Genomic DNA, 17,200 nt, shown 5'->3' with positions numbered 1-17,200 from the left:
TGTACGAGTTGTAGTGCAATCCTTCATCAATAAATATAAAGTGTGGGGAGTGGGTGCTACAGTGTGTTTGTTTAAAGTGGGTGTGTGCTATAAAGTGTGTGGAGTGGGTGCTACAGTGTGTTTGTTTAAAGTGAGTGTGTGCGTGTGGATGTGTGTGCTATGTGCGTTTGGTGGTTGTTGTTGTGTAGTGTTCATTCATTGTTCGTTTAGCAGCCTGATGGCCTGGGGATAGAAGCTTCTTCTGAGTCTTTCTGTGCTCGCCTTGAGACTCCGGTATCGCTTGCCTGACCGCAGCAGTTCAAAGAGGCAGTTGTTCGGGTGACTGGAGTCTTTAATGATTCTCTTAGCCTTGCCCTTGCAACGCTTGTTGTAAATGTTCTGGAGGGTGGGGAGCCCCCCTCCAATTGTGCGTTCGGCTGAACGTGTCACTCTTTGTAGTCTGCTTCGGTCTTGTGCAGTGCTATTCCCAAACCAGGAGGTGATGTTGCCGGTCAAGATGCTCTCTATTGTACATGAGTAGAAGTTCTTAAGGATCTTCTGACTGACTTGGAACTTCCTTAGGCGCCTGAGGAAGTAGAGGCGTTGTCGTGCCTTCTTCACAACACTGTCAATGTGTGTGGTCCATGTCAAGTCCTCGGATATGTAGGCTCCGAGGTACTTAAAGCTGTTGACTCTCTCAACCGGTGCCCCGTCGATGCTGAGGGGGCTGTAGTCCTTGACCCCCGACCTCCTGAAGTCCACAATCATCTCCTTTGTTTTGCTGACGTTCAGGGAGAGGCTGTTTTCCTGGCACCATCCCGCCAGGACCTTGACCTCTTCCAGGTAGGCCCTCTCGTCGTTGGCAGAGATCAGGCCCACCACCACTGTGTCGTCAGCAAATTTGATGATTGTATTGCTACTCCGCTGAGCCACACAGTCGTGTGTGTACAGGGAGTAGAGGAGGGGACTCAGAACACAGCCCTGGGGGGCCCCTATGTTGAGGGTGATGGATGAGGAGGTGCAGTTGCCTGCTCTCACCACCTGGGGTCTGCCAGTCAGGAAGTCCAAGACCCACTGGCAGAGGTCATAGCCCAAGCCCAGGTCCCTGAGCTTGGCTATGAGTATGGAGGGGACTATGGTATTGAATGCCGAGCTGTAGTCGATGAATAGCATTCTCACATAGTTCCCCTGCCTCTTGTCCAGGTGTGATGCTGCTGTGTGCAGCACATGGGCTATGGCGTCCTCCGTGGACCTGTTGGGGCGGTATGCAAATTGCAGGGGGTCCATGTTGATGGGGAGGGAGGAGCAGATGTAGCCCTTTACTAGCTTCTCAAAGCATTTCATGGCTATGGAGGTGAGAGCTACAGGGCGGTAGTCGTTGAGGCAAGCAGGCTTGGATTTTTTGGGTACAGGGATAATAGTGGACTTCTTCAGGCAGGTGGGGATGACAGCCTGTTCTAAGGACAGGTTAAATATGTCAGTGAATACTGGGGCCAGTTGGTCGGCACAGACTTTTAGGACGCGGCCGGGGATGCCGTCCGGACCTGCTGCCTTCCTGATATTCACTTTTTTAAAGGTCCGCCTCACCTCATGCTCTGTTACCCTGAACACTGCGCCTCCATCAGCAGCCGACCCCCCCCCCCCCCCCCCATTGCCGTGGCTTGTGAGCTGGTGTTGTTATTACCAGCATCAAACCTCGCATAGAAGGTATTGAGGTCATTTGCTAAGGAGATGTCACTGTTCAGTTTGAGGGAGGCGCCTTTGTAGTCTGTCATCGTTTTGAGCCCCTGCCACATAGCTCTAGAGTCAGCTTGTTCAAACTGGAGTTCAATTTTATCCCTGTAGCGCCGTTTGGCCTCTGACACTGTCCTCCTTACGTTGTATCGCGCCACCTTGTGGTCATTCATGTTGCCTGCCACTAGGCCGTCGTTGTATGCTTTGGTGCGCTCTCTCAGAGCTTCACGGACGGATTTGTCTACCCAGGGTTTTTGATTTGGGTAAACTCTCATTTTGGTAGTGGGGATTGTTTCTTCCACCCTAGTACAAACATAGTCCAGCACTGTCTCCGTGTAGACATTAATGTTATCTGTGTCGCGGACCTTTGCTTACCTGTTACACCTGTCTGTAATTTCCCTTATATTATATTATATTTTCCTTGTATTACTTTACCAATGACAATCAGCAGTTGCCCACCTCAACACCACGTCTGACCATCTTTGTATGGTCATATAATATATAAATGAGTACTACTGAGTAATAGTGCTAATCTGATGTATGTACAGAGTTGTAGTGTTAATATGTACAGTGATACAGGTATAAAGACACTATGGTAGTAAGTCATACTGGCCAGCAGCGTAACTAGTAAGAGTAGGTAAGGGATATGTACAGATATAGATATAGTATCTACAGATATGTAAAAAGGATTATATGCAGGCATGTACAGACAGATGTGGATATATACACACACCTTCTACTATGAACTATGAACTATGAATCACTAAAGACACTTTTAACTGCTGCTATGACCCACTGTCACCTCCATGGAACGTGCAATGTAACTCACTGTGCCTTGTTGTATTGTATATATATTTGTATCTATTTTATCTTATTTTCTAGCACTCGCTTGTATTTAAATATGTTTAAGTTAAGTACTGTGTGATTTTTTGTGAAGGGTGGACTAGCAAAGTAAGATTTTCATTGTATGGCAAACTGTCGTTTTAACTGTGCATATGACAATAAACAATCTTGAATCTTGAATCTTGAATATACGGTATATACAACATTATTGTACATGCTATCATGCTGAGCTTTATGGATTATATGCAGGTGTATAAATAGGCATATAGAAGGATTATATGCAGGTTCTGTCTGAATATACTGTAGTATATAAAGGAGTATCGCTCCATTGTGATGTGATGATACTGGACTGAACAAATACATCTGACTTGTCTGGACGTACCATTGGATAAGCGCTATTAGCAGGGGTTCATCACCGTGGTGATGTTATAGCTGCTGTTGGATGCCGTCCACCTGTATATATTGAATCTACCCCAGAGTTTCAGTATATATACAGTATATTTATACAGGATCATGTGTTTTAGTCTTGGCTCTGTTGCCAGAGACCTGTAGGGAGTCACTGTCCATGATGTAGTCAGGACTCCGTCCATGATATACAGTATCCATACTGAGGGAGTAACATTAGACATAATACATGCCCCCCCCCCCCTGTATCCAGACACCAGCTCCCCCTTCAGCTCAGCAGATGAAGGAAGGAGGTGCGTGTGTGAGGAGAATGGAAAAGAGAGAGAACCATAGATTTTCTTTAACATAGCCTGTGTGTAATGATGAAACAGGGCTGTGCGATTGATCGAGTTTCAATCTCAATCACGATGTTGGCTCGGTCGTTGGTCGCGTTCCCACGATCATGAAAACAGGGTAATCGAGATACAACGATTATCTTGTGTTGTAAATGCAGCGCACCCTTCCTTCACAGCGGTATGCTCAGCATCCCCCCCCCCCCTCTCCCTCCCCCAAAGCAAAACAGTAGGTTCAGCTCGTGTTGGTAACTTGTAGAAGATGACAGAAAGGCAACCTTTGGTCGAGAAGAAAGGTAACAAACAAATCCAGTCATCGTCATGTGATGTTCTCAGATCAATGGGTCGTCGTGTTTAATAATCGTGATTTCAATATCAATCAAAATAATCATGATTATGATTTATGCCATAATCGAGCAGCCCTATGATGACACAATAGCAATAAAAGACATTCAGGTAGGCAGATAGAGGTATCTAGACGGATTACATGCTGGTATATTCAGACATATATATATATACTATTGTGCATGCTATCATACAGAGTTATATGGGTTATATGCAGGTGTATAAGTAGGTATATAGGAGGATTATTATGCCAGTATATTCAGACAGATATGGATATATATATACACAGTATATACAGCACTATTGTAAATCAAATCAAATCAAATTTATTTGTAAGGCCCGCCAACACACGTTAATGTCCCAATGGGCCGGACACGTCTTCTTTAAACAAGTCAAGAAGAAACATCACAATAAATCAAGAACAAAACAAAAACACCATTGTACATGCTATCATACAGAGTTATACGGGTGTCGACTACAGTACGAGGTAGGTAGTTATGATTACTATGATTACAGTGTAGGGCAGTGACAGTGAAAGCAGTAGGCAGGTATGGATTGAGTGTATAGGCGACAGAGATGAAACAATAGCAATAGAGGAAAGTTGTATAAATGAACCAATAACAAACACATGGGTGGGAGGGAGGGGGGTTTGGGATGAAGGGAGCAGAGGAGGTGTATGAGAGAGTTTTTTAGGTGAGGAGAGCAGTGGGGAGGAGGTGAGAGTGCCCCCCCCCCCCCCCCCGACCCCCCCCCCCTGTAATATTGCCACTGTTTTTGCATAATGCGAGATGAGTTCCCATCATCGCACCTCCCCCACAACAATTTCATTACAGACAGCTAATAAATGTTTCATGGCAGAACAAGCTGCTCGCCTTGGCTTTATTAAATCTGAGATAATAAAAGAAGAGACACAAAAAAGGAGAATGGGGGGTGGACCAGAAAGAGAGAGAGAGGGGGAGAGAGAGAGAGGGAGAGAGAGAGGGAGAGAACGCCACAGACATTCTCGAATAGGGCGGCTGTATCTTCTGTTTCTGGGGCAACCGGTCCCCCTGTCCCCCTCCCCCCCACCCCCCCCCCCCCTCACACACATACACACATACACACACATCGGCACACACCCCCTCCCCCCTTCCCTCCCCATCGCTTCCCGCTCCGCCAGAGAGAGACAGGAAATGAGAAACGGGCAGACAGGATATTGCGTTCTGGTGGCCTGGGGATTAACTGTTTTATCTAAACTAACACACACACATACACACACACATACATACACACATACACACACACACACACACACACACACACACACACACACACACACACACACACACACACACACACACACACACACACACACACACACACACACACACACGCTCATCCTTATCCTCACACATAGCATTCACCCCTCTTCTTAGCATCAGGTGTAGATCACACACTTATACAGACTGCATGGATGCAAACACGGATAGACACATAGACACACACGCACGAACACACGCACGCACGCACACACACACACGCGCGTGCTACATGCAGGCCTTTAGCTGTTACTCTACGCAGGTATATTACTTTGGGTCTTGTAATATCATCTCATGCTGTCACAAAAGAGTCAAGTCTCCCAGTCGTGAGCTCATGTAGAGACGGCGTTATTACCAGTGTGAGCAATTTACAGTGAGAGTCTGCATGTAACCGTATAACTGTGAGACTGTCTGCGAGGCTGCGGAGAGGCGCTCTACAGCGCACTCCGTCCTATACATATAGCAGGACCCCGCGGTTACGAGATAAACCTCACGATCAATGTGTTGTTGTTGTTTTTCTCCTCCATATATATCAACAAGAGATGAAATGGTACATGACTAAATGCATCCAAATAACGAAAGCCCCCGCTTTATGTGTGTGTGGGTGTGTGGGTGGGTAAAGTGTTGGAGATTGTGAATGGGAGGTGCTGTTTGCAGTGGTAGTACATTGATGTATGGATGGGTACGGTCCACATATATGCTGGTGAGTGTCAGCGTTTTTATTGATGTTTGTATCTAGGTGCTGTATCTGTGTTTACATATACTGTGCATATGTGTGTGTGTGTGTGTGTGTGTGTGCACGTGCCTGCATGTATGTATACCTGTGTGCGTGCATGCGTGCGTGCGTGCGTGTGTGTGTGTTTGTGTGTGTGTGTGTGTGTGTGTGTGTGTGTGTGTGTGTGTGTGTGTGTGTGTGTGTGTGTGCGTGCGGTGGCAGAGTATCGTGGGGAATGCTGGGAGATTTTAATAACACAGAAGCAGTGCAGGGAGATTTAATAAAAGGAGATGATGTGATTACTGAACCTTGGCTCTGAGCCATTTAGCTTCACAGAGCAATATCCGCCTGCAAGCGCACATTCACACCCACACGTGCGCGCTGCGCACACACACACACACGCACACACACACACACACACACGCGTGCACACTCACACTCACTCACACTCACAGTCACACTCACTCACACTCACACACGCGCTAACACACAAGCTTTAGAAATGGATACTAAACACAACTTAAAAGTAAAATTGTTGCATATCATTTGTACCGTTCATATCGATGCCCTGTGATATATCTTACTAGATTGAAGATACATTATATATCCATTTCAAATTTCAATACACGCACGATTACCCATTTATTTGCCATACACAATGGACATTCTGGACACAAATATCAAGGATTTGCCAAATACATCAATGTATATATATATAGATACCAGTATGCGACTCACTGTATCCACATAGCTGTATCACTGTACATATTAACACCACAACTCTGTACGTACATCTGATTAGCACTATTACTCAGTAGTACTAATTTATATATTTTATACCCAGTTTAATCACCTGTACATTGTATATTACTATTGCACTTTACTGTTTACATTTAGACTCTGGTTGGAGGCCAAACTTCTTTTCGTTGTACTGTACTTGTGCTGTATGATGACAATACATTTTAATCTAATCTAAATGATACATTATGCTTAGAAGCTTCAACACACCTGCATGTACGGTACCGTTTGCTTAAATCAGTCATTCTCAACTGGCGTGCCTTGACGTCAGTTCAGGCCATTGACCATATTCAAATGGCGGCCATTTTACTCCTATGTCATGCTCAGGTTGGGTTTCTTTCCAGGAACAGGGTGAAAAGGAACCCAACCTGAAGCGTTATATATAAGATCAAAATGGCCGCCGTGTGAATATGGTCAATTGACAGTGTTCAAATGTCAATAAAACCAGTGTGAAACAAACATGATATTAACCTCATTAAAATGTAATGAAAGTAGCCTATGGTCATACTTTTCCCATTCAAAATTAATATGTTCTGCTTATTGGCCAGCAGCTGCTTATTGGATTTACAGACCCAGACTCTGGTCTTTTAAGTTGATGTACAGACAGTTTATTCAAATATAAAGGTCTTTTACGCTGATAAATAGACACCTTATTCAAATATAAAGGTATTTTAAGCTGATAAACAGACACTTTATTCAAATATAAAGGTCTTTTAAGATGATGTACAGACACCTTATTCAAATCTAAAGGTATTTTAAGCTGATAAACAGACACTTGTTTCAAATATAAAGGTCTTTTAAGCTGATAAACAGACACGTTATTAAAATCGAAAGTTATTTTAAGTTGATAAACAGACACTTCATTCAAATCTAAAGGTATTTTTAAAGATTTATTTTTTAGCGTTTATCGCTTTTCATGGTCAGACACAGGGGCGTCATTTTGGTATGGCAAGGTATGGCACTCGCCATACCTTGGCAAATTAAAAATAAAATATATATATATATATATTTTTTATAATTACAATTTTTTTTATGTTGATTTAGAATTCGAATGTCAACATTATGAACGAAGCTTCGAACTATTCGGTACAGCCCTAGCATGTTTTGATATTGTCAATTATCTCACTTTTACTAGGTGACTTTTACTACTAACTCAAATATGCCACACAAAAAAAGGAAAATGGACATACAGACGTTTTTTAATCAAAGGGCAGCAGAGACAAGTGATACAGGGACACAGGTAAGGTCTTACAATGGCTTAGTGATTATAACAGTGCAGTTCAGCATTCAGTAACCCATACTTTTTGTGAACGTGTTTTTGATACTACATTCTGTTGAACACACATCTCAAAACCAAAAAAAATTGCTCAATTGCAAGAAAAATAATAGACAGTTATGATATTACATTCTGCATAAATTGTATGCAAAATATTGTGGTTCCCTGCTTTAGTCTGTTGACACATTTCTATACTAAAAATGCTTGTGTAGTCCTGTGTCATACCTAAATGTCATATAAGTGAATTGTATAGAAACAACTCACCAAAAGTGACTATTGCGCAACTGATTTGACAAAAAAAATCCACCAAGGGGGGGAAACCCCCCTTCACCAGACACTTTATTCAAATCTAAAGGTCTTTTAAGATGATAAAGAGACACTTGTTTCAAATCTAAAGGTCTTTTAAGCTGATAAACAGACACTTGTTTCAAATCTAAAGGTCTTTTAAGATGATAAACAGACACTTGTTTCAAATCTAAAGGTCTTTTAAGATGATAAACAGACACGTTATTAAAATCTAAAGGTATTTTAAGCTGATAAATAGACACGTTATTAAAATCTAAAGGTCTTTTAAGATGATAAACAGACACTTTATACAAATCTATAGGTCTTTTAAGATGATAAACAGACACTTTATTCAAATCTAAAGGTAATTTAAGATGATAAACAGACACTTTATTAAAATCTAAAGGTCCTTTAAGATGATGTACAGACACTTTATTCAAATCTAAAGGTTACAAACCGAACAGTGTTTGTAATCAGATCCATAGATGTTCGTAAGATGCTGTATTGCTACGCCTCTGCGTGCCAGAGATAGACCTATATAATAGAAGTCCTTGGCTCGAACACATGGGCAAAGCCAAGCCACGTGATGCCGTCGCTCACATAGACAATAAAGGCTGTTTCATCCTGTTTGTGTGCCTTGGCTCTGCGGTGCCGCTGGAAGAACGAGCTGAATATACACACCAGCTATTTACACGTCACCTACACAACCCCACCTTCCACCTCGTAATCCCTGTGCTCGTAATTACCTGTGACCCCTGTAATCCACACGTAATCCACGTACATTGTTGATAAAGTTGACTTCAGTCGTATTCATTCCTGGGGTTCATGCTCTCCTCGCATTCTCAGAGGTGGAATGTTTTGACTCTCTCTCCAACCCAGCGCTCTCCCACACATCTCTCTTTTACGGCCGTGCGTGTGTGTCACTGCGCCGTATCTGTTACAGATAACGATGTGACTTAAGTGAATTTAAACCCAGACTTAAATCGTTTCGTTTGAAGATGGCATTAGATGGTTTTGCAAACCTCTGGATTTTAGCTTTCAGCTCCCACGTAATGTCTTTTCCACAGGTTGTTTCTATCATTGAAGTCTAGATTAGATTAGATTATATTAAATTAGATTAGATTAGATTAGATTTAAATGTATTGTCATCATACAGCACAAGTACAGTACAACGAAAATAAGTTTGTCATCCAACCAGAGTGCAAATGTAAACAGTAAAGTGCAATAGTAATATACAATGTACAGGTGATTAAACTGGGTATAAAATATATAAATTAGGGTGCGGCCGGGTAGTGCAGCGGACTAAGCGGTTGTCTACCACCACAGAGACAGTGGGATCGAATCCAGCTGTGGTGCTTCCGGGTTGGCCGACCGTCCATACTAACACAATTGGCAGTGTCAGCGGGTGGGAAACCCGGCGAGGGTGGGTCCTGGTCGTTGTAAACAGCGACTCCTACAGTTCGGTCGGGGCGCCTGCACAGCAAGGGAAGGATCTAAGAGAGGTAGTGTGACCTTCCACACGTTACACTCTCCCAGTGAGAGTCCGTGCTGCCAGGTGAAAAGAAGCGGTGGGCTGGGAAGCATGTGATAGTCTCCGCCCTCCCGGACCGACGGTAGGGGGTAGAGTGCCCAACGACCAGGAAGGGGATTGGGAATTGACCTAACGACTAACATTGGGATGGGAGAAAAACGGAAAAAAAAGGAGGAAAAAGATAATTAAAAAAAAAAAATATATATAAATTAGAGTTGTAGTATTAATATGTACAGTGATACAGGTATAAAGACACTAAGGTAGTAGTCGACTCATACTGGCCAGCAGCATAACTAGTAAGAGTAGGTAAGGGATATGTACATATATGTAAAACGGATTATATGCAGGTATGTACAGACAGATATATGGATATATGGTATATACAGCATTATTATACATGCTATCATACAGAATTATATGGGTATGCAGGTGTATACGTAGGTATGTAGGAGTATTATATGCAGGTATATTCACACAGATATATAAGTGTATATATACGGTATACACAGCACTATTGTTCATGCTATCATACAGAGTTATATGGGTAGACTATTGTAATAGGTAGGTAGTTGTGATTATCATGATTACTATGATTACATTGTAGTAGGGCAGTTGTGCAGTGAAAGCAGTAGGCAGGTATAAACTGAGTATAGGAGTTGTTTTTCTAGTTAGTTATCTCTCTCCTAGGGCAGTGTCCTGTGTTCTTCCACTGCTCATTCTTGATGTATAGCTATAACATGTCAACATAAAGTGATATAATCTAACCTCAGAAGACATTTCTACAACAGTGACATCACTGAAATTGCGATGTCTTCAGAGCTTGATGGTGATGAAAGATTTGCATCTTTTTTTTAAATGACTAATAGTTTAATAGACTTTCATGTAAAGGCATAAATAAATGGGCTAATCTCATGCCTGTAAATCAATGCATTTTTATTTGTGATACTGATATAGACATTTTAATATGCCAGTGATAAAAAAAAACAGTTACATATCCTTGGTTTTGCAGATAGAAAATCCTGAAAGAAAAACAAAAAGAAATAACATCTATTGTCTTTCTATTGCTTTAAATGGCAATACAGTCTTTCCCCAAAAAGAGAAATGAGAACGTTTTTTTCACTATATTTACATACATTTACATTTAGTCATTTAGCTGACGCTTTTATCCAAAGCGACTTACAAGTTCTGTATGACAAGCCATCAGGAAGGGCACAACTCTATCAGCTGAGTAACAATGTTCATCAAAGTGATATGATCATAAGATGATTTTTTTTATTATTGCTGCAGTTGTCTTAAACATAATTAAACATAATTAAATGTGTTAAATTGTTATTCCATCTGTACTGTCTAACATAATGTGGGACATGAAGTCTGGCGTAGTTCCACTCCTTGACTCTCCTCGATTGAGAAATCACGATTCTGATAAGATAAGATACGATTTATTTATTGATCCCCTTGGGGAAATGCAGGCATCATAGCAGCATGGGGGAGGGGGGAGGGGAGGTACAGGTAGTAGGAGACATGATACAGGTCATAGAATTATAGTACAGTGGAGAAGTACAAATAAAAACAAGCAGTGTAAACAATATAACAATATGATTAACTCTGGACATGCGCATATGGGCAAGTAGGCAGTGTAAAAAGGTCAAGGTACAAGATGAGGGTATGTATGCCCTCTCAGTTATATTTGCCCTACAATAAATATAGTTACAATATATATATCTAATCTAATATAATCTAAAAATGCTAAATGCAAAAGAATGCTAAATATATGCTCTTATGAATTAAGTATACAGTATACACATAAAGTGCAGTATGCTAATCTAATGTAATATATATAATCAAAAAAACTAAATGCTAAAAAATGCTAAATATATGCTCTGATGAAGTATACAGTATACACATAAGGTGCAGTATGCATAAGGTATGTATGCCGTGATATACTTCATACGTTATATTGTCCGTTTAGGTAGTCCGTTTGATCAATTCACTAACCACTTAGGAAAAATCAAGGTTCAAAACACACATCATCTTTTCCTCCATCTTCGAAGCCCAGAGTCCAACGTTTCCTCGGCCGCTGAGCGGTTAAAACCGCTGTTATGTCCATAGTGATTTATTGGAAGCTCCACCCTGGGGGGGGAAAGGGCCGGTGTGAATGATACTTCTATTAGGGGGATTAGACTGAGCTACTTACAGACCCCCCTCGGAGACAGTTGCCCCAAGTTACCTTCAATTGCCATGTTGAGTAAATTCTTACTGCGCCGTGTGGGTGCAAGGGGGTGGGGGTGCAAGGGGGGGTGGGGGGGCAAGTGGGGGGGCGGCAAGTGGGGGGTGCAAGTGGGGAGTGCAAGGGGGGGGGGGAGAACTCCAAAGCCAACATCACGATTCTTAACGTTCAAGCTATTCTCAACAGATTGTTTGGTGATCTTCTCCTATTCTGTAGGAAGTATTCTGTTAGAATAGAATAGAATAGAGTATAATAGAATAGAATAGAGTAGAATAGAATAGAGTATAATAGAATAGAGTATAATAGAATAGAGTATAATAGAATAGAATAGAATAGAATAGAATAGAATAGAATAGAATAGAATAGAATAGAATAGAAGTACCTCATTAATCCCGAGGGAAAGTCAGCACCACAGATCGCTCACAATAATAAACATTTTAGGTAGTTCAAAAATCTAAAATAAGAATGCACAGTCAAAGATATGCATTCTAAAGTATGTATATACATTCTAAAATATACAGTCCAAAAATATGTCAAATGTAAAATGTACAGGAAGATACACAAGGATATACAAGAATACTGAACAGAGGGAGGATTCGTTTCACGCAGTGACTAGATAGAAATAGGGTTGACATTTGTCCTCATTCGTAAGCCTATAGTTAAGACACTGAGTCTTATGATTGACAGGAGTGTGTTGATATCTTAAGCTAAATGGTGCACAAAGTGAAGTTCATCTCCCGGGATGTGATGTGATGTTTCCAGGGAACAGGTTTGAACTGATGTGTGTCTGTCGTGCGTCACAACAAGAGTTGTGTTTGTGTGTGTGTGTGTGTGTGTGTGTGTGTGTGTGTGTGTGTGTGTGTGTGTGTGTGTCTGTGATGTTGTTAAGTTAGTAACACTGTCATTCTGGGGAATTTGAGGAGCGTTTGGCAGATGGATTGATGGAGATTAGCTGTGGCAGCTGCGTTTGGGACAAGGATCATAGATTAAAGGCGCTCTAATGTGCAGACCTGGCTCCCTCTTTGCGCTCCAGATTTGGGTAGCAACACCTTCCCTATCGCTCAGTCAGGGAGCGTCAACACCCCTCCCTCCCTCCCTCCCTCCCTCCCTCCCTCCCTCCCTCCTCTGTGGCCTCTCCCAACGCGTCTGGAACTTCTGCCGTCGCCACAGAACTTTTCCTTTTCACACGCTTGGCCTCTGAGTGTCTGTTAAATCCTCGTATTAGTGTCAAGTCAAGTTAAAATGTATTCGTATAGCCCCAAAATCACAACAATGAGGATAAGGAACAACAACTCCCTGTAACCATAGCAATAGAGGGGGAAAAAAGAAAAGAAAAAAAGGAAGAAACCTCAGATGGGTAATTCAAAGGGGAGTTGTCGGTGATATATATGGGTGTTGCTATGGATGAAAGTTTCAAGTTCAAGTTTCTTTATTAGTTGTCATACAAAAATACAGAATACTTGTATATGAAATGCTTCTTTCTGTTTTGCTCCTGAGAGTGTGCTAGATAAAAATAGAAGTATAAAATAAGTATAAAAAATAGAAGTCAAGTAACGTAAACAAAAGTGTTCAATATACATAATATACGATATACAATGCAGAGTAGAAAAAGTAACTGAGTTACAATACAATACACAGTACAATGCAGACATGGGATGAGGTACAATTTAGGGTAAGGTGTAATGAGGTAAGAGTTATAGTTGTAGTCCATAGATGGATGGATAATAGACAACAAGTCAACAATATGACACAAGTGTGACGATGAGATGCTGATGAGGAGGAGAATCCCCCCGGTGTCAATATGTCCTGGTGCAGGTGTGCGGCACACCGGCGCTCGCCCACAGGTGTGAAGAACCTGCCATAGGGTATGGTGTTACCATGGGCAACCAGCCAATATCTGTCAAGGTATATGGATTGTGTGTGTGTGTGTGTGGTTAATCTCTCCTCTCTCTCATGCACACTAAAACAGACACACACACACACACACACACACACACACACGTGCATGCTCATGTTTAAACGTGTGCGTGTGTTTTAGTGTGCATGAGAGAGAGAGAGAGAGAGAGAGAGAGAGAGAGAGAGAGAGAGAGAGAGAGAGAGGAGGAGGAGAGATTAACCCCATGCTATCTCCCCCAATCCCTGGTTATGAGTTGACAGCGTCTGTCTGGCCATCGCACTGTTTAAACAACAATCTAATTAATCCTGTCTTTATTAGTTTCAGTGAACTGGGGAGGGAGGGCGGGCCGGGAGGGCACGAGGGAGAACTGGGAACGCTGGCAGAAAATACCGGGAGGGGAGGGGAGGGGGTTGGAGGAGGCGGGCGAGAGAACAGGGATTTGAGAGGAATTTAATGGCAGGGACTCGGGGAGGGAAATGTAAGGGTTTTAACACCTCACAGGAGGAGAGGGACGCGGGGACAAAGGGAGGAGAGCAGACGTTGTTGGTGCTCGACCAACGGAGCAGAGAAAGAGACTGTATTATGAGGAACTTAAACTGTATTTAATCTGTTAAATAAAGCCTTTGGGCTGTGGGTGGGACAGAGGTCTCTCTCTCTCTCAAATGAATCCGACACGTTATGTGAGAATTAACTCAGTGGAGGAAACAGGACAGGCAGCTCCCCCCCTGCGGTCGTCTGGTTGATTAACTACCGCCACCTAGTGCCACAGGGGACACATTACAGGATAACAATATATAGAGACAACTGTAATTTTCTGTCAGCGGCAGATGCTCACCTTGTTGCTTTGTGAGTTGGGTAATGTTCATATGACCTTTAATTAAGAGACTATGCTAATCTCCGGGAGCACGGGAGCTGAGGGCAAACGAGTCAAAGCTTTTGAGTCGGCGGCGCTTCCGTCTCAATCTGCTCCGTCTCTCGCTCTCTCTTATGAGTTTCTTTTGTTAAACCCAGAGATGGTGTCGTCGTTAAGACCATAGATCTATGGTTAAGACCCCCCGGCCCCCTTTGGGACCGCGAGTTGTACCCCACGCGTTCTAGGATCCGTTCCCCGCGGAACCTTCTCTCCTCTCTCCCCACCCCACCTAACCAACTCCCCCCACCAACCATACCCAACCTCCTCCAATGTAGGCCTACAGTTTCTTCCCCCTCAAATGTATATATACCGTACTCTCTTTTTTAGACTATTTTTGTATCAAAAACAGTACTGTATTTGTAAATCTGGTATGTCATAAATGTCTAGATGTAGCAGTACTGTCTATCTGTATGTCATGTATGTCATATGTTATGATGAATTGAAAATGGGGGACCCTGATGTAAACAAGATGAAAGTCTTTCTCTGGTCTGCATCCCCTTAACAATTGTGTGTATATACCCATTCTGCAATCTGTTAATAAAGTTTTCAATCAATCAATCAATCAATCAATCAATCAATCCTGTCACATAATCTGTCTTTCTCTATGCCTTCCGTTCCGTCTCAGCAAAGAGAAGTAAAAAAAAAAAAAAAAATGCCAGTGGACTGTCCCCTCTGAAAAAATAAGATTCACGATTCAACATAATGTATTTGTCATAAATTATGCACAGTTAAACTGACAGTTACACCGTACAATGATGAACATATTACTTATTAAGAAAATGTTTAATGCAAAAAAAAAAGTAAAAAGAGTAAAAAGAGTATTGCACATTCAGTTCACAGTGTATTATATATATATAATATATATATATATTACAATTCATATATATATATATATATATATATATATATATATATATATATATATATATATATATATATATATATATATATATAGAGAGAGAGAGAGAGAATAGAATACTTATATATATATATGCATTGTTGCAAGTATTGCAAATAATAGTAGTGGAGGTGACAGTGACGTCACAGCAGCGGTCAGAAGTGAAGAAGAAGAAGAAGAAGAAGATGTTTTAGCACCCCGTTATTAGACTTCCATCCCCGCGCGACCTTCACCTCACGCGCTGTGTCCCCGCGCTGCTGTCCCATCTGTCTCGTCTGTCTGCCCCCCCCCCCCCCCCCCCAGGCTGTTCGTGAGGAAGTGCAGCGCGTGCCTGCAGGTGATTGGCCGCTCGGAGCTGATCATGCGCGTGCTGGGCCAGGTGTACCACCTGGGCTGCTTCAGCTGCTGTGAGTGCGAGCGCCGGCTGCAGAGGGGCGACGAGTTCGTGCTGAAGGAGGGCCAGCTGCTCTGCCGCGGGGACTACGAGAAGGAGCGCGAGATGCTGGCCGCCATCAGCCCCACGCCCACCGAGTCAGGTAATACTAGTAGTGATACTAATACACTTTATTTGTGTTTGTATTCCATTTATTTTATTTAAACTCCAAAGGCAACCGAGGTTTCCCTCATTTACAGCCACGTGACGTCAAGTGTACATAACGAAAGGTTATGTATATAACCTAGTTAATATGAGTACTGGCTAAGCGTCTCGCTCTTCGCCATATTGAGATATACCTCGTCTCCAGTACCTACTGTACTTCATTAACGAAAACAATGCACCCATGCACTTGACCAGGCCCCGCCCCAGTGTCCCCCTATAAGACACCGGACATGGTCACACTCGCCCTTCCTCGGGAAAAAGTTTTCCATCAAGAAAAACCCCACCAAGGGACCTCAGGGCGCGCTAAGAGCGAGACATATAACTAGGTTATATACATAACCTTTCGTTATATATTCGTACTGGCCAATCGCGTCTCGCTCTTTGCCATATTGAGATATGGGGCAGAGCAGACGCGTGGCCCGACAAATGTACCCCCTGAGGACCCGCAAGCCCTACCACCAGAGGGGAGGGGAGTCCCGTCTACCCGCCCTTCCTAGTGAAGAGGGGGCGGCAGTCAACTCCACCAAAGTGCAAAAAAGAGGGAACTAGAGACCCCAAAACAGTCAGGTAATACTAGTAGTGATACTAATACACTTTATTTGTGTTTGTATTCCATTTATTTTATTTAAACTCCAAAGGCAACCGAGGTTTCCCTCATTTACAGCCACGTGACGTCAAGTGTACATAACGAAAGGTTATGTATATAACCTAGTTAATATGAGTACTGGCTAAGCGTCTCGCTCTTCGCCATATTGAGATATACCTCGTCTCCAGTACCTACTGTACTTCATTAACGAAAACAATGCACCCATGCACTTGACCAGGCCCCGCCCCAGTGTCCCCCTATAAGACACCGGACATGGTCACACTCGCCCTTCCTCGGGAAAAAGTTTTCCATCAAGAAAAACCCCACCAAGGGACCTCAGGGCGCGCTAAGAGCGAGACATATAACTAGGTTATATACATAACCTTTCGTTATATATTCGTACTGGCCAATCGCGTCTCGCTCTTTGCCATATTGAGATATGGGGCAGAGCAGACGCGTGGCCCGACAAATGTACCCCCTGAGGACCCGCAAGCCCTACCACCAGAGGGGAGGGGAGTCCCGTCTACCCGCCCTTCCTAG

The 17,200-nt window shown here is 42.7% G+C and overlaps 1 protein-coding gene across 1 annotated transcript in view; it reads left to right on the top strand.

The window, feature by feature from the left end:
- Positions 1–17,200, top strand: part of lmx1al (LIM homeobox transcription factor 1, alpha-like) — a gene marked incomplete at both ends in the record, with an annotated part of 54,304 nt that overhangs the window by 23,426 nt on the left and 13,678 nt on the right. Inside the window, one exon of the mRNA XM_084329469.1 lies at positions 15,780–16,012. Within this exon, the coding sequence (XP_084185595.1) occupies positions 15,780–16,012 (233 nt within the window). The remainder of the gene's footprint in view (positions 1–15,779; positions 16,013–17,200) is intronic.

The sequence above is a fragment of the Notolepis coatsorum genome, assembly GCF_963971535.1.
Source record: "Notolepis coatsorum genome assembly, chromosome: 14".
Lineage (NCBI taxonomy): Eukaryota > Metazoa > Chordata > Actinopteri > Aulopiformes > Paralepididae > Notolepis > Notolepis coatsorum.
The sequence above is the reverse complement of the archived record's forward strand: the minus strand, read 5'-3'. Positions and strand labels throughout refer to the sequence as shown.